The sequence below is a fragment of the Notothenia rossii genome, assembly GCF_949606895.1.
Source record: "Notothenia rossii genome assembly, chromosome: 5".
In the NCBI taxonomy this organism is placed as follows: Eukaryota; Metazoa; Chordata; class Actinopteri; order Perciformes; family Nototheniidae; genus Notothenia; species Notothenia rossii.
Window position 1 is genome coordinate 81,551,332 of NC_136903.1, and position 24,587 is coordinate 81,575,918.

Consider the following 24,587-nt stretch of genomic DNA (forward strand, 5'->3'; position numbering starts at 1 on the left):
CAGCTGCTATCAACTCCAACAATGAATGTGTGTTTGCTGACAGAGACTCACACAGACTCAAGAGATCACTTTGCAGTTTATTACGATAAATCTCATTATTTTTTATGTATATCCATACAGCAATTGCAACATATATTGGTTTATGTAAACAACATTGGACTGAAGCACCAGTCAAAACATAAAGAAAACAGCATGGGGGAAACACTAAACAATGGATGCGGGTGAAGCGTTGTCCCAAACATCGTTTTCCCTGTCACCTTGTTTGAAGAGAAGCAGGGCAGGCAGTTCCAGATTGGAGGATAGAGACTCTGCATAGAGAGGATTCATAACTATTCATGTCATAAACACAAAGACGAGCATCTGTAAATTGATCTACACCACGGGGAGATGAGAATGCACATTTACTACAGCATATATTAAGGCGTTCAAGATGAGTGTGCTTGAGAGTTGTAGGTGCAGAGCCCCTATTCTACAGAGTGTCTGGTCCGTTTCTGAAGAGTGTTAGGTCCATTAATGTCAAATATATAATAAATAAATATCACCAGAAAAGTAATATTAATAAAATGATCTCCCCATGATTTAAGGAACTGTTAATAGTTGGCATATTGCAGACGATTATCAAACAACATGCCATTTGCACATTCACTGAAATACACACAGAAGCTTTTTGACAGCAAACATTTTGGCAGTGTTTGTTTGTAGTTGTGATTACTACAGTGACTTGTGTAGTTGTTGAGTGAACAACGTCACAAGAAATAAACTATTCAAGGGTTTGATACTGTATATTATATATTATTTCCATAAACTATGACGATTCTTAGAAAAATATTTCATTTAATGCAGCATTGTACTTATACAAAATAAATTAACGGCACAAGAAGAAGATTCATCTGTTTCTCATTTTGAATGTATCGCTACTCCAACTTTCATGTGTCGAATTATCCCCAAAGTTGGCTAGGTTTTCTCTTTTTAATAGTGTTTTGGTACAAGTTTATCGTCTCATCTGCCTACTTTCATAATATATAATCGTTCACACTATTTGTATGTATTCTTTTATCATGTTACACTTAGTAGAGTCTAGATTATGTTTTGGTTGTTGACACCCTGAGAATACATCTTTGCCAAATCATTTTAAACTTTTGAGATTTCAAATCAATTTTTTTTTATTTTGAATGTATGTTAACTCTAATTTCATGACTTCGTGCCAGTTGTTAAAGGAGGAATTTGTTCCCATAAAGTGATTAAAATGAGTACGTTTCACATAATAGTGTGAAAAAACACAAAAATAGAAGTATGAAAAGAAACAAAGGGTATCAGAAACGGAAAATTGAGATGTCAATTGTTTTCAAAACTAAATTACAATCATTGTCTTTGTATAATATATAGATACTAATACAAAACTTATATTCTAAAACTGGCATGCTTGAGCAGGCATTGAAGAGGAGAAAGACGAGGCCTACCCCTCCTTTCTTATGATTGAAATACTTTCACAACATGGAGATACAGTTTGTAGCAGAGAGGCCTGAAACAAGTCTGTTTTTAATTAACTGTGGACTTAACATTTTGCATGAACGAATAAATTAATGAATGTTGATTGGCAAATGAAAAGTAAAAAGATCAGATTTGCAGCATTTTGGGGGAAAACTGAACTAAGTGGAAGAGTTTTATTTTCTGTGTTTCTTCTCTTCATCGCCTCCTCCATTGCCCGATCTCATCCTTCTGCTTCCTTCTCCCCCTCCTCCTGTCCCTTTGCTCCTCTCTGATCGGATAACTTTTTTGGCCTCTTCCTTCTTCCCCTCCTCCCTTCTCCTTCACTTGCGATTATTATCTATCATCTCAAACAGGGCCTGCAGCAGTCGGTCGTCTCTGTGCCTGTACGGCTTGTTGCTGTAGAAGCCATCAGAGTAGTCGCTGTAGACACTGTCCTCGGGGCCTCGGTACTTGTTGATCAGGTCCAGAGCCTGGTACAGCGTCTGAGGGGGGAGCTGTGTTGCGGGAGGAGAGAGGCTCCGGCTCGGCTCCTTCTTCTTCCAGGCGGGTGCTGACTGGGGCTGCAGGGCCGGGGTCTGCCTGTTGAAGGCCGTCTGAAGGAGGCGCAGTAGGGCCAGGGAGGGGGAGTAAGGTGGGTTTGAGGGATTTCTGGGCTCCTTTTCAGTTTCAGCTTGTGCAGTCTCTGGAGTCTTTGGAGGTGGAGGTACCTTTGTGGGATCCTCCTGTGTCACCGGACAGACAGAGAGGAGGCAGGTTATTGATGTGTGATGCAAATTGTTAGATAACAAAAGATCCACTGTGTGAGCATCTAAAGATAGACGCTATCATTCTGTTCTATTCTGTTTATTTTGTTATCACATTACAGTTTGGTAATGTATTAAAAAATGCAGTCCCAAAGGCCCTGGACAGTGAGATATTTTAAAGTGAGTGGGCTTTGCACAATACATCTAAAATTATCCGACAAAAATGACTGTGCAAACATTCTGTTGATGCACAGTACTGCAATTTCTTTCTCCAAATATGGTTGTAAACAGTCTCAAATGTGAACTGAAATTTGACACTTGGTCATGTTTTCATTTCAAATTACAATCAATGGCTAGAAACATTACATAGAATCTCGCAATGCACACTATAGTAACAACACATTGTATTTGTTTCAGTTTTCCGTCCTATTGCTATGTCCTTGAATATGATTTAAAAAGGACAATATTGAGATTTGAATGACCATTTTTTTGCATGTGTGGGAGGGGCATTGGGTACCTTAAATGTTAGGCTACGGATCAGACCAAAACAAGGTTAATGTCATGTCTTAGCAATATAAAACAATTATCCGCCTACATAGAGACCCTTCCTTATGAATAATGTCTGTCAATTGTACTTGATATTCTTGTTATATGCTACTGTGGAGGCTTTGTTGCGCCTGTAAACACACCCAACAGTGATGTCTGAGAGTACTACACACCATGTAGTACACTTGACATGACTCCAGGGAGTGATTAAACCTCTTTGGGTCAGCATAAATTTAATTTTCGGGCATTCAAATGTATCCAGACCCTTTGATTGAAACTGAGAAACCTTAGCAACTGATACACTGTCATTAACCTTTGTGCACATTCACTATTGCAACCACTTGGTGAACCTAGCCTTTCCTCAAGCGCCATCAACAGGTACATATTTCAATGTGTTGCATACTGTGGTTTATGAACTAACTAATGCCCCTGTGCTTTTTGTATCATGCTCATTAACCCTTAGCTGTGTTGCGTTGCATACCTCCAACATGTCGACCATATGTTCTACACCACGGCGGTCGTTCTGCACGGCGTTGTAAGGAACATACACTCTAGCTTTCTTCATGTGCTCTGGCTTCTCCGACGTCCCATGAAGAATTAGCTTCCAGCTCATTATCCGACCCTCGTTCTGCATACGGCCCGACTTTGAGGGGGAAACAATGTGGGTCAGATCTCAGGAAGCTACACAAACCAGCCAAATATGCTCTTTCATTAAAAAAAGTGTGTATAACTTACTGTATCTGTGATCTTCAGGGTCCATGTACCAGCAGGTTCTTCTCCCCATGTGTGCACAGACATGAAGTCCCAGTTTCTGAAGCCATTAGCGGAGGTGTCCCTCTCTCGCTCAGCCAGCAGCACTGTACTGGTTCCTGAGAGGAAACACAGTGGGTTAGATCCAATTACAACTTTGTTATTTTACTCCAGTGTGTGTGTGTGTGTGTGTGTGTGTGTGTGTGTGTGTGTGTGTGTGTGTGTGTGTGTGTGTGTGTGTGTGTGTGTGTGTGTGTGTGTGTGTGTGTGTGTGTGTGTGTGTGTGTGTGTGTGTGTGTGTGTGTGTGAGTCCCTTACCGGCTGGGGAGGTGAGTGTTATGTGTAGGTCCCCTCTCCTGGTGTATTCGATGCTGGCCTCCACCTGCACGTGCTCCAGGGATTGGACTGCGTTCTCCTGCCCGGCACAGGCTTTGGTTGGCACCTCTATTGTGATCTCCCCCGCTGCTTTTATCTCCCTGAGGGACGCATTAAAATAGCAGGGAGTGAGACACACAAACAGCAGCAACACCTGACGTGTTCTTATGGCTTTTCAGCAACAGCAACAGGGTGGGAAAAACACCTAGGCGTGTTTAATAAGCAAAGACCGATTTTGGTCATTCATTTGCAAAAAAACGTTAATCCCAAACTCTCCCAGACATGAATGACAGGATTTCCGTATCAATTTGGCCTAAAGCTGGAGGGGGTTGTAGTCCACTAAGCACTGGCGGAAGCGAGTCAAATCCTCGGGATTAGACAGGGATGTAGTAAGGTAATGGGGAAACTGGGTGTCGGTGGTATGGAGCATCATAATCCAAAACAAATTGCAAGATGGACACTTGAAGGAAAATAACCGTAGCTGTTGTCTGCTGGTGAAATTAAAAGGATGTTTCAAGGACAAAGAATGGCTGCTAAGCGTTAGCCCTGGACGCTCTTGGGCCTGTAATCCATGAAGGAATGCAAACAGAACATCTGTTGAGACAACAGGAGGGGGGATTATTTCCCCTGACTTTCTGTCCTTGGGTGGCAGCTTTTGGATTAAGATATTTTATCCTATTGTTAAACAATTAGCATTATGAGTATTCAGAGTTGACAATTGACATCAAATGTAAATGTTCTCAACAGTGATCATGAGGAATGATGATTGCATTAGGTCAATGTGCATCTGATGATAAACCCATATGTACAAGATTAACCAATCGTGGCAATTACTCCTGGGCCACAGGCAAAGCCAAACAAATCTAAATAGATGAGAGCAGCTGACACATACCTGGGCTGGAAAGAGTCATCCCTGACGATGCATTGCTTCTTTTCAGGCGCATGCTTCCACACCGCCGGGTCAGCGAGGTCCACCAGGGCTTTGGCGTTAAGAAGGCCGAAGCCGAAGCGGCTGTTGACCATCAGCCCCGCTCCGTTCCTCTTCCATCCCGGGTTATTGGCCAGAGGATCGAACTCTGAGGTCCAGACCACAATGTGCTGCAGGTCTCTCCATGTAAGTTCTGGACTGAAGGAGGGAAGATAGACATGGAGGGAAACCAGTGAGTATTTACTGATATTTATATAGAGTGTAAGATTGCATTTTATTTGCAGTGGTGCATACTTTTGTTCCAGTGCCAGGGCAAATATTCCAGCAGCCAGCGGGGCAGAGGCCGACGTTCCTGTGTGAGTCTGAGTGCACTCATTGTGCAGATCAGCACTAATCTGAAAGCAAAAATACAACATTAAAAATAAATTAATGCATTAAATGGATAGTTTGAAGTGGGCTTGTATGAGGTACTTATCCACAGTCACTGTATTATATATAGTACAGTACATGGCAGTTGGCACGCCCTAGTCTGTAAAATAGATTAGAGCACCGGCACAGAAGCAAAAGGGACAGCTGTGGGCATCTTTTAGCCACCTACAAAATATCAAAGCAGTTTAAGTTAATGCTATATTTAGATTTTTTTTTCAGCATTATCTTGCAGTCAGACAACCTTTTTCCACATCACAAGGAATCCATCATCTTGCTTTCTCGATAGCCAACATACTCCATTTCATTTGTTTTATTTAATTACAATAGGAAATTGCTGATGTCTTTAGATTGTTTTGTGTTATTGTGTGACTTCACTAAAGTCATAATATAACAGGAAAAAATGAACTAATCGAGACAGCAGTACACAACAAACTCCCATGTTCATGAGGGCCTTTTTGAGGTGGATACAAAAAAAGTGTTAAATGCCCCCTGCAACAGCAATACATGGCTTTGCTTCTGTGTCATGACTTCTGCCTGTTTCTCCAAACTGGACCATCATCTACTGCCTGCATTTTGATCAAAACATGCAAACTGTCTAATGTGACCAAACATTGCTTGACATAAAATGTAAACATCATAAATTGACATAACAGCCGTATTTCTTACAATCCTCTGGTCGGTGTAGTCTCCACTGCTGTAGGCTGTAGCCAGGGTGGAGGAGCACTTCTCTGCGTACCAGGGGGACAGACCCTGCTGGGAGGCACTGCTGATTGAGATGGTGTAGATGCTGTCTGTGTAACCATCACAGTCACAGTTATCGCCCTGGCGCCCACCATTACCTGAAGCCCAAACAAAGATAGAGCCTTTCCCACCACGGCCCTGCAGGAGACGAAGAGAGAGAGAGAGAGATGAAGTCGACAAGAAACACTACAAATCTTACTGCATATATTAAATTCTACTACAGCATTCAAAATAAGGTAAATCTTTACGGATTAAATTGTCCTTATTGATTCTGTTCAATCTGATTCACGTCACTGCAGCAGATAACAGCTCCCATTAGGAGCCTCAGTCTGAGATCCCACCAGCCGAGTGTGAATATAATCATTTACCTTCTGGATACCGTATTCAAATGCCTTCTGAGCCAGGCGGCCTGGGCCCTCCACGGTCTTGCCATCATCGTTTGGTCCCCAGCTGGCACTGTAGATGTCCACATGGTTTGGATTGAACCCAATAGAGCTGGCCTCGATGGCATCTGTCACGATCCCATCCAGCATACGGATCCCTGAGCAGAGAAGCAGGAATGTCAGTGACCAGTTATCCTTTTGGTCACTACTGTAATTACATACTGGGATTGAAAGTCATGGACATATCCTCAATTTATGGCGACATTTTAAGGAGGTGGCATATTTACTCAATATCATGAGAAGGAGAAAACACGCTTAATTTGAATGTTATAATAATAAGGGTTTTGTTTTAGGGTAGCAAGATTTATGATTCATAATTTAAGATGCACTAAGGACCAGCTTGCTACCCTTCGTGGTTGTATTGTATGGTTAGCTAGGAGCCAATCAATTTTAGAAAGTGACTCTGCCACACACAGAAATTGACATGAATGACAATTAATGAGCTGTATATATACAAATACATATTTACAACCAAAATAAACTCTTACCTCCAACCTTGGAGTTGTATGCCACTCCAACACCACATTTATTGTTGTCTGCCTGCATAGCAATCTCACCAGCACACCTGGTTCCATGTCTGCGGAAAAAAAACATATTAATTAAAGCATTCACTTACGTTTCCATCACTAATCCTGCACCAATTCCCTCAATCCTTTAAGTAAAGCATGGTGAGTTTGTAGAAAACAGTATACACACTTTACCATGTGCTCCGCTTTTCAATCATTTCAATGTTTTCCCAGAGATTTTTTTGAACAGTTTGACCTACCCTTACTATTCTGTGTGTGTGTGTGTGTGTGTGTGTGTGTGTGTGTGTGTGTGTGTGTGTGTGTGTGTGTGTGTGTGTGTGTGTGTGTGTGTGTGTGTGTGTGTGTGTGTGTGTGTGTGTGTGTGTGTGTGTGTGTGTGTGTGTGTGTGTGTGTGTGTGTGTGTGTGTGTGTGTGTGTGTGTGTGTGTGTGTGTGTGTGTGTGTGTGCGTGTGTCAGCAGGCAGAGGGTAGAGGGTGAGTCATTCACTTCAGGTATGGTGAGATAATTATAAGAGTAGAAAAGGAAAGGGCAGTAAGCTCCCAGTCCTTAACTTCTGCCATATTCTATTAATTTGTGTCCACTTAGTATTTTTTTTTTTACAATTTCATGGAAATAACCAAGCCTCAATATGACCAGAGTGAGTATCATATCTCAGCTGTTAACTCACTTGTTTTCATTGGTGGAGTCGTATCTGGGGAAAGGGTCGGGGTCGTTGTCGTTGAAGTCATAGCTAGCTGCTGCGTCCTTTAAAAACAACACAAAGAAAACCATCAGGGGTGACGTCAGTGTACGTCAGTGAGAAAGGCTTCAAGCGCACATCTGTCAGGGCCAATCTGCTGTCATGGAGACCATTATGATAGGTGACAAGGGGAGAGATGGATGTTTCCATAATGAAACCCTCACAGGAAGGGGCACTTAACTACAACAATCTTTCAAACCATTCAAATTGCTTATAAATGCAGTTTTTGCCTCAGGCTCGTGTCCTACTTCAACAAACCGCGGGAGTATTAATAATATTTGGTGTGACAAGTCATATCTCTTTTGTCATTCCCATCATTTCCTTGCACTATAAAATGTGATTAAATGTGCCAATTAGGTTTTAATCAAAGAGGAAATCAGAATGATTGCATCCGTAAGTTTCTGGTTCGCAGTCAAACTCAGTATCCAATTTAAATGAGATGGTTGTTACTGTCAGAATTACTGCTATTAAGTTATGCAAATGAACGCCTTTGATTTTAAGGACGAGCGTCGCGGTTGATTGAGCTTCTTTGATTAATCAGCTTTAACTTAATTACAGTGGGAGTTGTTTCCATCAGCCTTGTTGTCACACATTATCCCCCCCTCCTTAAATCCCTTTTTTTCCCTCTTCCGCTCATTTGCACAGGCGAGGCAGCAGCTTTTAACAGCACCAGCGATGTTTGAAACTAAACCACAGATGGGGCTTTTTAAGGCTTTTAGCGTTCAGGAGAAACCATCCCGAAGTCGAACCTCAAGTCATTCTCGCTTTCATTGGCGTGTAATTATGTACATATGCTACTTTCATACTCCCTAAAAAGGATTCATTCATAGCTAAATGTGCATCAATAAATGCAAAATGCGTCCAGGAATTAAAAGGCATAAACCCACTTTGAAGGAGGACATTATCACACAGAAGATCTATTACATGTATTTATGAATCGCCTTGTAAGGTGTCACCAGCAGCGTTGCTATGGTAACGGCAGACCCAGACGACGGAGGCTGTCTCCATGGAAACAGTGTCTTACGTAGTTGGAGTAGATGTCTGTGTGGTTCCACTCCAGGCCGTCATCCAGCACGGTGATGACCACTCCTTTCCCCGTGATGCCTTTCTGCCACACAGGGATCACATGCAGGTCGAGTTTCGGCAGCGAAGAGGAAGTGCGTGTGTCTTGCTGGAAGATAAAACATTTCAAAAGATGAATCCTCTGTAATTCAATCTAAAGTGTATACAGATTACCTCAGAGTGCTTCATCTAAAAAGGCACTTTAAATATTTTTATATCCGTTTGAAAGGTCAGCGGCAGTCCTCAAGTTACCTCAGTTCCTCCACTGACCTTTCCATAAATTCATCACTTCATTGTGGAGTCCTACTTGTAAGCAGATTGCTGCCAGAGGGTCGTAAATATACAGGCTTTTGCTCCAATTCATTTAACCCTCAAGATGCCAAGATGCAGTTCAAGCCACACCATTTCCAGGCTTTCCTGGAGGGGCCTGTTTAAAATGGAAAATCAACAAGGAGAGGGAGAGTGAAAATGGAAGAGGCCTGCCTGCTTTGGGAAGTATGTGTGGAAAAAGCTAAGACTAAAAAAAGACTTCTGCTCTCTGCGCATTATGCACAGACACTGCAGAGCGCCACGCCAATACGTGACTCATCCCTGTGATGTATCTCCCCCCCCCCCCCCCCAACCACTTTATCGCCCCGTCTTCAACCCATCGTCTCACTATAGCTTCCTGTCAGTACCTCTCTTCCTCTTTGGATAGTATCACTTCCAGCTGATTAAAACCTCAATGTAAATACACAACAGATGTCACACTTTAACACAATGCGTTTCAATGGCTATCTTCTGGAGAGGATTTGACTCCCGACCAGCACAGATCTGCATCTCCACTGTTATGCTGTGACACCAAATGACTCACTTCTTGATGCTGGCAGTGGTACAGGGATAGATCTTTTAATGTTACACAGAAAAAACACACAAACACACACACACACACACACACACACACACACACACACACACACACACACACACACACACACACACACACACACACACACACACACACACACACACACACACAGCAGCTTATGCAAGTCTCTCTGCAGCTTTCGTACACATTCAAGCACAATGAGATCCCCTGATGCACTATTAACACGGACTGACACCGGCAGAGCCACAGCCACACTTTGTCTTTTACACACACAAACCCATACACACACACGCACACACGCACGCACACACACACACACGCACACACGTACGCACGCACGCACGCACGCACCCACACCCACACACACACACACACACACACACACACGCACACACACACACACACTGCAATCCAAGCAAGAGGAATTTCTAGCTACAAGTATGAGTCACTCCCTGATTAAATGATCAGGCTCCCACTCCTGATGGATAACGACACACATCCTCTGCCTCCGTCACACAGCTCCAAACTCACTCTCATCATCACATCTGCCAGCGTCACTACCTTCTCACCTCCACCCCTTTCCCTCATTATGATTTGTGAAATACTAGAGGTAGGAAAATAACATCACAGCATAATGTCAAATATAAAAAACCTTTTATCTCTTTCCAGTGTTTTTCTAAATGGCTTTGTCCTTCCTGGTGAGACGAGGAGGATGAGTCACGATGCTTTATTCTAACTGTAACGTGGCTCTAGCAGTGACACAGGCTGATGTGGAAATACACTAAACGGCACTTTAAGGCCAATTCCATTAGTGTCATCATCCCTCATAGGCAAAAATGATTCATCTCAATTTGTTTTCTTATTCCCCGCAAGCCCGTGACTCATGTTCGGTTAGCGCAGGTGCGGAGAAGTGGAAGATGATAGAATATGTGAAGCTCTCTCTTTCCAGAAAGCACACAAACACAAACAGTGATGCAACACACATTAACATCCTCACTAGATCTACATTATTTTTAGTAGTACATGATGATGTATGGTTCTTAAAGCTTTCTTAAATGTGTTTTACTGCTGTATTTATATTACATATGAGTTTTGCATTGAGTCTTTTTGTTTTAAATGGCTTGGCTTAAAAAAAACAAGGTTGCTGGTCCTTGTTGTATGGTAGTATATATATTGTAATAATTCATACTTTTTAATTTTTTTAACACATCATGTTTTCCCGTTTTATGTTATTGTTAATTAAATAGCTTTTAATCCACTATTTTCACTGTTTTATGACAAGCAATGAATCAATCATTTTTCATTTAATCTAAATATAATTCTGCACATAGATGAATTATGAACCTAATTGTTAGTTGCAGCCCCAATGGAGAAACTTGACTTTAATCAATATAAACAGCATCCAAATATATGTCGTAGTGCTGTGGTCAACAGTTTAGTCACCAAGTTTATTTTAGGCTTACGGATCAAAACCATTAAAGATATCATTCACAGTGGAAAACATAAGAGGTCAGGATGAAGTGAACGTGTTAGTAAAGGATCACGAAGATGATGCAGAGCTCTGACAATCTACAGATCACTGCTACCACTTAGCCTCTAAGGCCTGATAACCCTCTCATCCAGGGTGCATCGGGACCTAATGCCAGGCTCTGCTCCATCCTGCAGGATTACCGGCTCTCCCTCCTCTCCTCTCTCACCAATTAAGCAAATGGCTCTTTTGGCTTGGACTGCTTGATGGCATGCTATTGTTTCATTGTTTTGTTGCTTTTCTGCACACATGCAAGCATTCAATTGCTGACTGAAATGCATACACATACACATACTGCACACACACACTCTCTCAATGGCCTGCTGTGTGGAGCTGTCCAGCTCTCTCAGCGCTTCAGGGAGTCTCAGGGGAGAACAGACCAGCTGCATGCAGGCAGAAGGCTCAACCAGACACAACAGAAGTACAACACATGAACAGAAGGCTGTTAAACTAAATCTGTTTTTTTAGAGATCTGGAAAGTTTTCAACTATTTTTTAAATGGGAACCCAACTTCTTTAAACTAGCGAGAACCATGTCAATTATTGAACCACTTGTTTTATTTCCAGTCCAGCTTTGTGTTGTGTGACATTCAAGCGTTATTGGAGACTCACCAGGTACCACTGCTGGTTCCACATAGGATCATCGAACAGCTTGTCCACCGGGCAGTCCCTGCACCCCCCGAGAGACGCTCTCTTGCTGCGACGTTTCTCGTACTGCTGCTCTGCCCAAAGCACCTACACACAGACAACAGGTGACACTTTACTTTAAAGGGGACAAAATATGATCATTTTCAGAATCATACATACGTTTGGTTTCTATTAGAACATATTAACATGTTAAATGTTTAAAAGAAAACCAACATTTTTCTCATTCTGTCTGTTTTAATGAGGTTGTATTCCTCTTCTTAGGTTTCATTAATTTAGCACCTTCTAGAAACAGCCCAGTCTTCTCTGATTGGCTAGTGAGAACAATTTGACGCACCTTGGGAAAGGTCATTCTCAAGTTTAGCTAGTGATGGATCGTATATTGTAATTAGCCTGCATTTGACATAAGAAGGGGAGCCAAATCTGAGTGAATCATATATTTTAAAAAAAGGAACCCCAAATAAGGAATAATTTAACCTAATTTAAAATGTGTGGGCTGGTTGGCACTGGATATACCCAAATGTATGTGGACACTGAAAGAGTATTTTTTTCTATACAATGTCCCCTTTAATATTTTTTAAATGTAACAACATGTTGTGCACAGACTAAGCATGGACGAGCTGATAGCTAAAAGTGACCACTCACCCGATCATCCTCCGACAGCCGCCTGGTGATGTGGTTGGCGCTTCGTTTCATTCTGCTAGGATGATTGCGATGTTTGAACAAGAAATGGTCTTCCAGGGCCCCGATCTGCGGAGACAAAGGCATGAGACAGTCTGAATATTTGATAGAAAATGACATAAAACCGGCCTTCTGGTCTAGGAAGCCAGTCGCACAGGTCTGAAAACATTATTATCTCTCACAAAGAAATCTTCAGGTATTCAGTTGTATGGGGGAGCAACAAAGAATAATCAGAAAGAAAGAATCAGTTCACCACAGGGTTACATCTTTTTAAATCTCCTTATTTTTTTTAAATATGTGAGGCATTTTGAGTGGTGCCATGAGTTGGATATTACATTTCTAGTAGAGAGATTCTTTTCAGGTTTTATTTGAATTCAATCCGATTGGAAACAAGCAAAGCACAATGTAGAAGGTCTATGTGTGTATGCTTTTCTGAGGATGCAGGCTTGATGTGCATCTTTGGCTGCAATTATTATCAACATTATTGCCATGGACGAACGGAAAAATATCTTGAATATGTACGCAATGTTTTTTTTAAATTATGTTTAAATATGCTTTTACGCTGATGTTCTAATCTTGACTGAAGTGTCTTTTAAACAAATGTGGGATAATATAGAAACAGATATATGTGTGATTATGTTACTGACAGAGCAGAAGAAGGAGAAGATTCCAGTTTGCCTCAGTATCCATGACAGCCGAGTTAATAATTGACCACTGCGGCTCAGAGCTACAGGTTTCACATTAATGTCCTTATATAATTCCCTATAATGTGTTTGTATAAGGAAGAGCGGCACGAGTCAGTCTCAAATGACTGGAAACACAGGGATGTAAAGAACAGGGGAAATTAGAAACCAGAGTTATCAGGAGTGTGTAAACAGTGAGTCATGGATTGATTGAATCCCCCTGCTTTCATTTATCAGTGTGCTTTTGGGCTATAATAAAAGCAATGAGTTTCCATTATAATGGCCTTTTCAAACACAGCAGAATAATTGATGGAGCTATTGCCTGCTGATTTTGTAGGCTGCAGGCTTTATTAACATTTCATGATTCATTTAGCTTTTATGGTTTCTGCTGTTAAATCAGACGTTTTAAATTAAAATGACACATTATTCAGGTCCCAGTTTGCTTTGACAACACGCCAAATCACTGATGTTCATTAAAACTGCCAGCACACACCTTCATTTTTAGGATAATTTAAAGCGTTTTCAGTGAAAGTGTAGCCGGTGCTGCTCCGGGACATTTTGGTGCCTACCTGTCGGACCAGTTTGTAGTCCAGCTCTTTGGCGATCGACTCTGCAGCGTCCAGTCCTCCGGGGATCTCCACTGCCCACTCGTTCAGGTACTGCCTGTCCGCGAGAGAGGACTCCAGAGACCGGGGAACCACGGAGAAGAGGACGGCGAAAACACAACACATCATCGCTGGACGGCATCTCACTTCCATCTCAGAGGAAATTCAACCAGATAAAGAAAATAATATATATGTACAAACAGCTTCCCAAGAAAGCAGCCAAACCCGAGATCTTTTGTCAAGATAATAAAGAGATCTCCTTGTTTTTTCCCCTTCTTGTTCCGTAAGAAACCGCTTGCTGAGAGATGGATGGAAGGAGGATCTACGCGTTATTGGTCCGCCAAGGAGAGGAAACACTGAGGATAGGGAGGGCTGGTGAGTGCGTGTGTGTGGTCTCGATGGGGGGTGCACACACGTCAAATTACGGCTGCTCTGACGTCAGTTTGGCGTCTACCTTTGCTAAAATGTGAGTTAGTCCCTGGAGGAGAAACTCTGAACGGGAGGAGGATGAGGAGATTCGACTAAAAATAACCCTCTGTTTGTCCCTGAAGAAGAGGGGAGAGGAGGAGGAGACATTGGGAAGAAACACAATTATAAAATGAATCCTGCTTACTTATGATGTTTATCATATGGCTGCAGCGTCCATTCACTGTGAGAGACTATCTGTGTGATAAATCAAAGCTCGACTGATGTTTGTGCTACAGTTGATCGATTAGAGAAATCGGTCTCAATCAATAATACATGATGGCCAGAGAGAGAGGGGTGGGGGTGGGTGTCAGCACCGCGGACAGTTCATCTCCCACGCCACAGATCCTCATCAGGACCCAGGAGTTCAAAACTTTTAATCTCAATCAGATCCGATCAGATTTTGAAATCCCATTTTTTGTGATCCAGGATCAGACAAGTCGGACAGATTTTTTTCCCTGGAGTTCAAAGCCATTCAGGATAGGATCAGCCTGATCCAGATTACGACTTTTCATGATGACTAGATCCTGAATATCAGTGCTTTAATCCTACCGATCGCCATCTAGTGGACATGAAAAATAATACAAGGAAGACAAGAGACCACATTGCAGACATCTATTGTCCGCAATTACTTTTGAAAGGTGATGACAGATGGACTTTTTTTTTGTTGAAGGTATTTTTTCTTTAATCTAAATTACATCTGTGATTGAAAATCTTTGTTGTGATACTTTCATGAGCATAAACATTTATGTCATCAACATTTGGTTGAAAACAAAATAGGCCACCACAAACGTGACCAAAACATGAAAAATAAAATTGATTTGCCATGAAGGCTAAAAATTGTGTATTATTTCAGTTAACAAACTTTGCCATCTTATTTATATTGAAACATATTTTTAAATAAATGGTACAGTACATTTTGCTCTGGTAAACCACTGGAAATCCACCCCTTTGGGATCAGGATAATCCAGTTTTTTGGGATCAAACTGATCCCAATCCTGTGTTGTCTGTTTGAACTACCCGTTTTGAAGATTTGATCCAGATTAAAGCTTGGATTGGATCTCCTGATCTGGTCGGATATCAAAGTGATCCTAATCCTGTTTTTTGTTTTTGAACTCTCCAAAATCCAAATCTGATCTGATCAGATAGGGAGGATTAAAAGTTTTGAACTCCTGGGCCCAGGTGATGAAACTGAAACCAAACACTGGGATGTGAGGGGAAATGGGTCCCAGGAAATAGCACAAAACAGAATAATAATTAAAGAAAATTGCAATTACGTATTTCATTTGCAGGCAAGCAGTATTACATTCATATTGTGTACTAAAATAAGAATATTATGCTGCTGCAACAAAAACTATTTCCCAAATTGGGATCAATAAACTACCATCTTATCTTATCTTATCTTATTATTGGATATAATGTATGAAAAAGCATACAAAAATATGTTGTCAATTTCCTTTTAATTCCACAAATATTTGCATTAGACTTAGAACAAGTGGATTAAACCTGTGAAGTCAGACTATAGTTTACAGAATCAAATTTACATAAAACATGTGGTTTATTTTAATTTTAGGCATCTAATAGCTCACTCTTTATTTTATATTTTTGTATAATATCTAAGGTGAAGTCATAGGGATTCGTTAATGTTCACTTGTAAATTAGTAAACCTAATGTTATAAAAGAAGATCTCTAAAAAATCTGTAAAGCGATAGGCATTTTCTGTGTGGAGAAGCAATACTGATGTGTAAAAGGATGAATGGTAGATGAATTGAAAACAAGTAGGAATGAGGGAAAAAATCCCAAATCCATTCAAATACAGAGAAAGTAAAAAACCCTAGTTGCTAAGAAAGACAACAAGCTTACTTTTACTGAAGCAAACATAATATATTTTCTGTCTTTCATTCAAAGACACTATCTGCATTTAAGGTACATTGTATATTTATTGTAAAATGACTGTCCAAATATGTCCTGCTTTTATTTCATCAACCTAAATCCACCAGTGTTTGCTACCAGTTTTTTTTAATGTTGTTTCACGACATCAGACGCTGTTCAAGCTGTTGACTGAACAGTGCACAATGGTCCAGAAATAAATGTGTTGTAAGAGTGGATGTTATTTTCCCCCCTCTCAAACACAATGGAGGTTGTGTAGGTGGGGTTCATGCACACAGACTGTAGACATCAGACTCAAACAAACACAATAATAAGAGCCACATATTCAAATGGACTCTCCAGTTTAATTCAGATGAACAATGTTTGTCTAAAAATACAGTGAGCTTGTTAGTCACTGTGAGGTCAACTTGTCAGGACCGATAATGGCCGATACGTTCACTCACCTGGCCGTGTGCAAACAGGTCTGCACCAGATCTGCAGTATAATCCACGTTTACCTAGCAACAACTGTTTGCTTTAGACTGAGGCACTCACTCCGTCACACAGAAACGCACAGCTGATGAGCCACAGAAATATAAGCTAAGATGGACACCCTTTGTTGCAGGTGGGCATGGTTTCATTACAGAAGAGTGAATCTTTGACTTTCATTGATTCTCGGCTGCCTCTGTCTTTATCTCTGAGCTGTGAGGGTGTGTGTGTTTCCCTACAGCCTGACCATCCACTGTGAGGACAAACACACCGACGCACTAGAAACACACACACATTATTTCACTCAAATGAGGTCAGAGGTCTGAGCGGGGGCTAATTATCTTTCCAGAATGTGAAGGAAAGTCCTGGCTTTTAGCTGGAGGAGGATGACGCAGATGAAGCTGCCACCTCGACAGACGGTAACTCAACCAAAACCAATTAAGTGTGGCAAATACATGTGAGGACCTCGACTGCACTTCCTGCTCATCTCAGAGCACTATAGGTTCAGTGACGATAACAGTGTTATAGCTTTTTCACAATTACTCGACGATACCCTGGTTTTGAGTGTATACTATACAGTTTTTTGCAAGATTTTTAAAAGTGAAGCTGAAATTGTTTCATAACATATTCAAAGTTATTTATGCTGAAACAACTCATTATCAGACACACAACAGCAGTTGATTGGACTCCATGTCACCCGTCGACGCCGTGAAATCTGCTGCCTGATAGAGGGTGTCGTTTTTCTCATACTGATATTCTGAACAATCTGTGCTGTTGTATTTGCTGTAAAGTGTCTCTACTGTAGGCTATTTTTATTATATGTACAGCACTTTGGCTCGACCAAAAATCGTTTAAAAATGTGCTATATAAATAAAACTTGATTTAATTTGATTTACTTGTTAGACGCTTTTATCCAAAGCGACTTACATACTTAATGCTGTGGGCAATCTCCACAGGAGCAATTTGGGGTGAAGTGTCTTGCCCAAGGACACAATGACATGCTGACTGCAGTGGAGTTTGAACCTGTGATACCCTGATCCGAACACCAAGGCTCTAACCACACACGCCTCTTGTTTGGAGGCGTGAGAGTTACTGTCATATATGATGCAGTACACTGAGGTTCAATTACTTTGCCTGATTATCTCCTAATGGATGAACGGGTGTTTTCCAGCCTCTCATTAGATCGGATAACTTTCCTATTAAAGGCTAAACAGGACATTTATGGAGGCCCTTCCTTTTCTATTAACGATATACATTATTTCCTTTAATAATTATTAGGCAAGGCAAGGCAAGGCAAGGCAAGGCAAGGCAAGGCAAGGCAAGGCAAGGCAAGGCACCTTTATTTATATAGCAACTTTCAACACAGTGCATTACAAAAAAGGTGTACTTTTCTCTCTTTTTTGTTTAGTGTCAATGTGGATTTTGTGCATGTTTTTTTGCTGTGTTACATATTATATGAATGTAAAAGGCTGTATCTTATGGTGGTAAAAACGTAAAGGACCATATGGTGGGGAAGAAAAGGAGAACAGTAAATAGTAAAATAACAAAAGAAGCAAATAAAAATACATATATGGACATATACATACAATGGTAAGGAATACATCAATAATAGATATTACAAAAGCTGCTAAGAAGTAAGACAACAAATTGTTGAATCATTGATAAAGGACTATTTTTTTACCTGCTGTCAGGAATGAAGAAGAAGAAGTGAAGTTAGTTAATATAGAGAAGAAGCAGAAGTCACATTGTTTGTTTAATAACTCCCTGTGTAAATGTTTCAGCTGTTGTACATATGATTAATGCTATAAACAGAACGAGCAAAGGGAGATATGTAATTCATTCATGTCCACAACACTCGAGCAGTGTTACAAATGTCATCTGTTATCAGAAGCTGCTGTAAAGATGTCGTCCTGGTGTCAGTCCGATTGGCATCACTTTGCAGGTGATAGACTGTTCCTCTCTGGGGAGACGTGACAGGATTCACAGAGTTATCAGGAGGTGGGAAGGTCAGACGGACTGTGTCTCTGAAGGGCATCAGAGTGATGAGTCAATGCTCAGACATACAAGACCTCACGTTCACCCACCACTGAAGACAGAGATAAAGGACAATGGACTCACAGGAAGTGCACCAATCTGACAGGAAGTGTGCTGAATTTATTATTATTATTGTGTGTAATCAGTTGGCTCTCATATCCTGCCTTGATACAGAATCAATTTACATGTCAGTCAATTTGGTGTTTTTATTCTGAAGTCTGCTTTCCTTTTAGCAAACAACCATATGGTTTAAAATCTCATAGATATTGTTTCATAGAAAAAAACTGCTCCAGTAAGAAACAGATGGGGATACATTTGTTGAAGTGTATCATGTCTGTCATACAGTGGTCAAGATTTGTTAAATCACATATTTGTTTTACAGTTTCTAAAATGTGTGCAGAAATACTGAAACACGACATAATAGAAAACTAAAACATTGGGAATGCGCCTTTTTGACCTGGTCACTATGTAGTAAGAGTTTATGACTTTGGAACAAGGAGAAGAAAAACTAAGTACACTGTAGTCCAAGAACCAACATTAGAAATCCCCCATATATATATTCATATTAATTGATGTACACAGAGAAAAATAATGCTTGCTATAAAAAGAAGATCATAAAAAACGATGTCAGCCATGAGAAAGTAGTCCCATGATTTAATATCAGTTAATATAAATAGGTTTGGATTTTTTTCAATATGGAGCTCGTTCCATTATTTTGGTGTTTACATTAGACCACATGTGTCAAACTCAAGGCCCGGGGGCCAAATCAGGCCCGTGGTGGATTTAATTTCGGCCCGCAGGATAATTTCTAATTACTATTAGATCTGGCCCGCTGGTATATTGCACGCACACCTTCACTCCATCCTCAGCTCAGAGCCTGAGCCCAAACATTGAGGACCTTGCACCCAAGATGAGATGCCAAGTATCTGAACTAGCATCACAGAGCAGCTCACTGAGTTTAATGGATGTTTCCTTCTGCACTTTTTCTCTCACGACAACAGGGCATGTTTGGTTTCTCTTTGAGGGAAATAGTTTTGTTGAAGCTGTTGTTGGCCTGTGGGAAAATGTACTCATAAGAAATGACTCTGGAAAAGCTGCAGATAGAGCCATAAGAAATGAATGCAACTGATTATTTAATGTTTAATGTTGTTTTTATAGGCAATCATTTAAGCTTTGTTAGTTCCAGGTTTAATATGTGCAATAAGTTAATTTCAATACGTTTTGCAAGAAACATTGAACCAGTCCGGCCCTCGACTAGTACATTTTTTTATTTTGGCCCACTGTGTATTTGAGTTTGACACCCCTGCATTAGACGGTGTCCTGTTCCTCTTTATTGGGCCTGCTGTCACTTTGTTGGCCACCACCAGAGGGCAGTGTTGTTCTAAATAAAGGCTCCAGCTCTTTGAGAGGAAGAGGATAACATCAGCAGTGAGTCAACTGTTCCCCGGCCTGTGGGGTGTGTCCTTCATGCCCCAAAACAGTGTGTACGTATGGTTGTGTGTGTTCTTCCTGTGTTTCATGTTGGTTTAATATTGTTGCTTCACATGCATTGAATCACGCAGTAACTTCAGTTTGTAAAGACCCTTCGATCGAACATCCTTCACATGATCACATCTGTATTTCAGTATTTCCCTCGTCTTGTCTGAACTAGTATCACCCAGTTCTGTGAACATCAAGTAGGCAAAAATACTTTACTTGCTGCAGCTCCATGTTTAATTGGCATACATACAAACGCGAAACCATTTGCTGGTGCCAGCTTTCACTTCGATCAATCATCAGAGCCGAAAGCTTTCTCAGCAGGTGGGGCCACTGAATTTTGCTCCAAGGGGCAGATCAGTGAATAGTCAGATTCCACAACAGTGCACAACACAGGACGCAGAAGCACAATTAAACTCGTCTATCCACCCGTGTTTTCAAGATGCCACACAAGAGCAAGAAGAAAGGCCATGGTCACGATAAAGACCCCAAGGAGGCGAAAGAAGTAAGTGTTCTCTTTTACTGCACGACGTATCAAGTTGAAAGTGTTTATGGATGCACATTCTTTCCAAAACACCCAAATAACTTCAGATAACTCCGCAATATTTTCCATGTGATTGCTGCAAGTAATTTGCAATTCACAAACGTCACATTTTCTGTGCTTTTTTTTTGGAGTGTGTGCGACATGAATCTGCTGCATCGATTAACCTGGTCTTGAAGTCAGCATCGATCAATCTGTTGGCAGTGTTTTAAAATATATTGATGGTCGTGTTTTCGGTTGTTTGAATGCCCACATCGCCAAACAAAGATACAACTATGTCACAAAGATACAACTATGTTTCTACTTGTATGTGAGTGGTCATGGAAGTGAGGAAGGGGGAATTTATCTGCAGGTAGGGACTTGATTCTCTATTGTTATGCGGAAGAGCCAGGTCCTGCTGGAAAACAATGCTTTTGCGTTATTGTGAGTCAGGAGAGGGCTCCAGACAGCCCTGTGTGGTAATCATCAGATCAATGTGGGGAGTGGCTGTTTGAGGACGCATGAGCGGCAAGATCCTGCGGTGAGGAGAGCGGGGCAGAGCAGGGTGGAACAAACTTCTTTCAGAGTTTCTCCTCCTGATTCCTCATGGCGTACGCAGCATACTGGATGAGCCTTGTGAGTACATCTGCTACTTCTGTCTCTTTTTAACCCTCTGGCAATTTTCTCTAATCCATTGGCACCAAAAGAGCCGTGGCTGCTTTCTTTTTATTGTCGTAAACCAGCTAAACTCGTCTGCATTTGTGCTGAATGCGCATTAAAACGTGTCATAGGCTGCAATAGATATTCCTTTGAATAGAAGTTAATCATATTGATTGCTTTGCCCATATTCTGTCACACACGCAGTGTTTATATACCAGGGTGTGTGTGTGACTGTTTAAACTGAGATAAACTTCGACATGCATTTCTGTCAACGTTTAATTCATCTGTCATTCCTCAAGGCAAGGATCAGATCTAAATGTAATGCAGCATTCTTGCTACGCAACTAATTTCAATCTAATGCTGCACATGTTGTAAGATAAGACATTTATTTGAATGACATGCAGTTTTTATTGCTAACATTAGATTTACACTAAACATGTTGAAAAAGCATGAATAGCAACAATTTGACTTGATTTGCAATTTGACTGAACATGAAATACTTTTCATCTGATGTTATATGAATAAACTACCAACACAACAGTCTAAAGTCGTGGCATCCTGTGCAGAACATTGCATTTATTGGCAACAGATCATTTGGCATGCACAACTACAATCTGGTGTTTATTTTGTGTGTTTTGTGTGTGTAGAAAGGAGAGGCTCCTGCCTCCCCACAGATCCATCATAGCAGCAGGTCTTCAAACTCCTATTCCACTGCAGAGTCCTACTATGGCAAGGTACTGACTCCCCTCCTCCTGCTGTAGAAGGATGAATCTCTCAAAATTCAATATAAAAGGGAACTATTACTCACTCAGTTATGTGACACAATGTTAATGTTACTTTTTCGTTTAATTCAAAATGGCTACTAAACAAACTTTCTTATTTCTATGGTTGAGGATTTCTTACCCAAAAATGGGAGCACAGGTCAGAAAAGGAAGAACGTTGTTAAAAACCTGCTTTGTAGTGGATGAGTGCGTACCATTCGGAGGTAAATGCTCATTGCTGAATTGAACGCTGTAGGCTACATGTGAAGGAAGTATTGTGTTTGTCTCCCTCTGCTGAGTACAAATCCTGAGAAAGTTGCTTTTGCTGACAAGGGGGTGCAGTTAACCCACACTGTTAACATTCCTGATATTTTTTAAGCCTGGTCTCTGCTATCAAAATGTCTGTGAACATTGTTCGTTTAGTTGATGCAATCATATGGAAACTATTGCATAACCCTTTATTTTTGGTGCACTTGGAACATTTTGCAATACTGTGACTCTTATTTGCTCTATAAAACTCCTGAGCTGCTTTTTATCTTTATCAGTAAAAGTGTGTGTCTTTACAAGGAATACTTCTCCCTACTTTTTCACATATTATTTTCACACTTTCCCTGTGAGAGCCAACTTTCGTCTGACCTCTTCTAATGTCTTTGTGTTTTATAAGCAAATGGCTTAAGAGTTCCTAATCTTTCATACCTGTCTGTCTAGTGCAGAAACTATGTAATCTCTAGTAATCTGATAACAGTGGACGTACCGTGTGAGGGGGTGATGGGCAGTTTGTGTAGATGTCTGCACTGCTGTAGTGACTGTAGTACGACATGGGTCTAAATATATAGAAGAGGGCCAGATTAGCAGAGGAGTCCAGTTACATATGCTCACTCTGACACTCCATACATGTTTATGAAACATCTGGCATTTCCATTCATATTTCATTTTCTTCTCTCAGGTTTGCTATTTGAAATGTTGAGCTTGCACTATCCTGTTCTTGTCACTAAAGAAGAAGAGTCTTTTTGTGAACATCTGATGTTAGTCATACTAGTTCCTGTAGGTGTTTCTATTAGCAGACATATCTTTCCCAAGGTGCACAAGCTAGTTTTACAGGTTGGGTAATGTGGTACTTAAGATAGGGAAAGGTGTGTCCGTCTGACAGAGGGTGTGCCATGATGTGGAGGCATGTGCACATGCCTTGTATGCATGTGTACACGCATGTCACAAGGTTTCAGAGTAGGGGAAATGAATGGGTAGAGGAAAGCGTCAGTGTTCGGGCCACTTGACATTCTGAGCCCTACTAACGTTTCTTGTATCACTTTGAGCATATGAACGGATTCTGTAACTCCTACTGTACATTAGTCTTTGTTTTAAATCATTTTTGGGATGACATGCTCTAACTTTTAGTTGCTTTGCAGACATACATGAGTGTTGCCATGGTGTCAGTGAGTCTGCTCTGGGCTTCAACTTAATTGTTTACATTTTTGATGTAAAGAGCTGATAAGAGTTCCCGTGTACAATGAACCCCTGGATGTACAGACGGTTATCACACACACAAACGGGTTTGGTTTGATTAAAAATCCAACGTTTTCTAGGATTTCTGAGATGATTTAAAATATTTATTCTCGATTTGCATAGCCCATCAAAGATGAGAATGTCTACATTACTGACTGTAAAGACAGATGTGTGTGTGATGTTTATGGGTTCAAGTTGGACTGACCTATGACTCTGAGGTGGATTATGAAGGAGACTGCGGCCAAAAGGCGCCAAGGGGTTCTAAGGAAAGCTATCCTAGAGATGTTCTCACTGCACTTGGCCATCGCTTAAGAAAGCTTTCCTACTGGCACAATCCTTGCATATTGGACCAACACTCACATAAGCAGGCTTATTATTCTCTGAAAATCAACTAAACCGGTCTAAAAATTGCCAGCGTAGGACAGGGTAAAAATATACAATGGTTCCCAATTTGGTTTGTTCAATAACAACAAATATGTAACTCAGAGCTAGTGGAAGTGGATTGTTTTGAAACCCTGGCCCTGGGTTAACCCTGGGTTAACAATGTTTACCAAGGTCTATTCTCAGCTCTCAACATATGCAGTGTGGAAAACATACTTTATTGACCCAATGATTTGTCTCAACCACTGCCACTGCTCCCATTTGACCGTGTTGATAGGTGGATACATTTGTCAGTACAAACTGCTATAGCGTTCCTCCAGGTGTTTTCACACCAGCATGCATCTGTCACTTTTATCTCGGGCATTGTCTTTGCCTCACATCTCTCTCAGATTAAAACATCTGGAAAGCAGTGTGTAACATCCATGCACAACATTTTTATATGTTACAAGTACTTGTTTAATTATACACAACATTTCTAAAGTACCAGGCAGCAACAGATAGACCTGTGTGTTTCAACAGTTTTTAATAATTCATGTCTTCCAGTATTTATTTATTATTTATGTGTAGCCTATCATATCTTTATTTTCCAAAGAACACCAACAGGGGTATGGTTTGTTGCCATTTACTCCCATTATCATATTGCAAAA

At 40.9% G+C, this 24,587-nt stretch overlaps 2 protein-coding genes across 6 annotated transcripts in view; one reads left to right on the top strand and one right to left on the bottom strand.

Moving 5' to 3' along the window:
- Positions 1-65: 65 nt before the first annotated feature.
- On the bottom strand, positions 66-14,178 carry pcsk1 (proprotein convertase subtilisin/kexin type 1). Its single transcript, XM_079680755.1, has 14 exons — positions 13,748-14,178; positions 12,460-12,564; positions 11,782-11,904; positions 8,737-8,883; positions 7,641-7,717; positions 6,935-7,023; positions 6,372-6,544; positions 5,929-6,141; positions 5,128-5,228; positions 4,798-5,031; positions 3,849-4,006; positions 3,516-3,649; positions 3,262-3,423; positions 66-2,213 (listed from the first exon to the last, which is right to left on the bottom strand). The coding sequence occupies exons 1-14, from the start codon at positions 13,934-13,936 to the stop codon at positions 1,812-1,814; spliced, it is 2,307 nt and encodes a 768-aa protein (XP_079536881.1). The 5' UTR covers positions 13,937-14,178; the 3' UTR covers positions 66-1,811.
- Positions 14,179-20,478: 6,300 nt separating this feature from the next.
- Positions 20,479-24,587, top strand: part of cast (calpastatin) — a 39,477-nt gene continuing 35,368 nt past the window's right edge. The window contains exons 1-2 of one of the 5 annotated variants that reach the window (XM_079680747.1): positions 21,201-21,271; positions 21,943-22,029. In XM_079680747.1, coding sequence (XP_079536873.1) covers positions 21,242-21,271; positions 21,943-22,029 — 117 coding nt within the window. In that variant the 5' untranslated portion in view covers positions 21,201-21,241. Of the gene's footprint in view, positions 20,621-21,200; positions 21,272-21,942; positions 22,030-24,587 lie in introns of those variants that run through there. The other 4 variants (XM_079680735.1, XM_079680744.1, XM_079680750.1 and 1 more) reach the window with 4 other exon arrangements.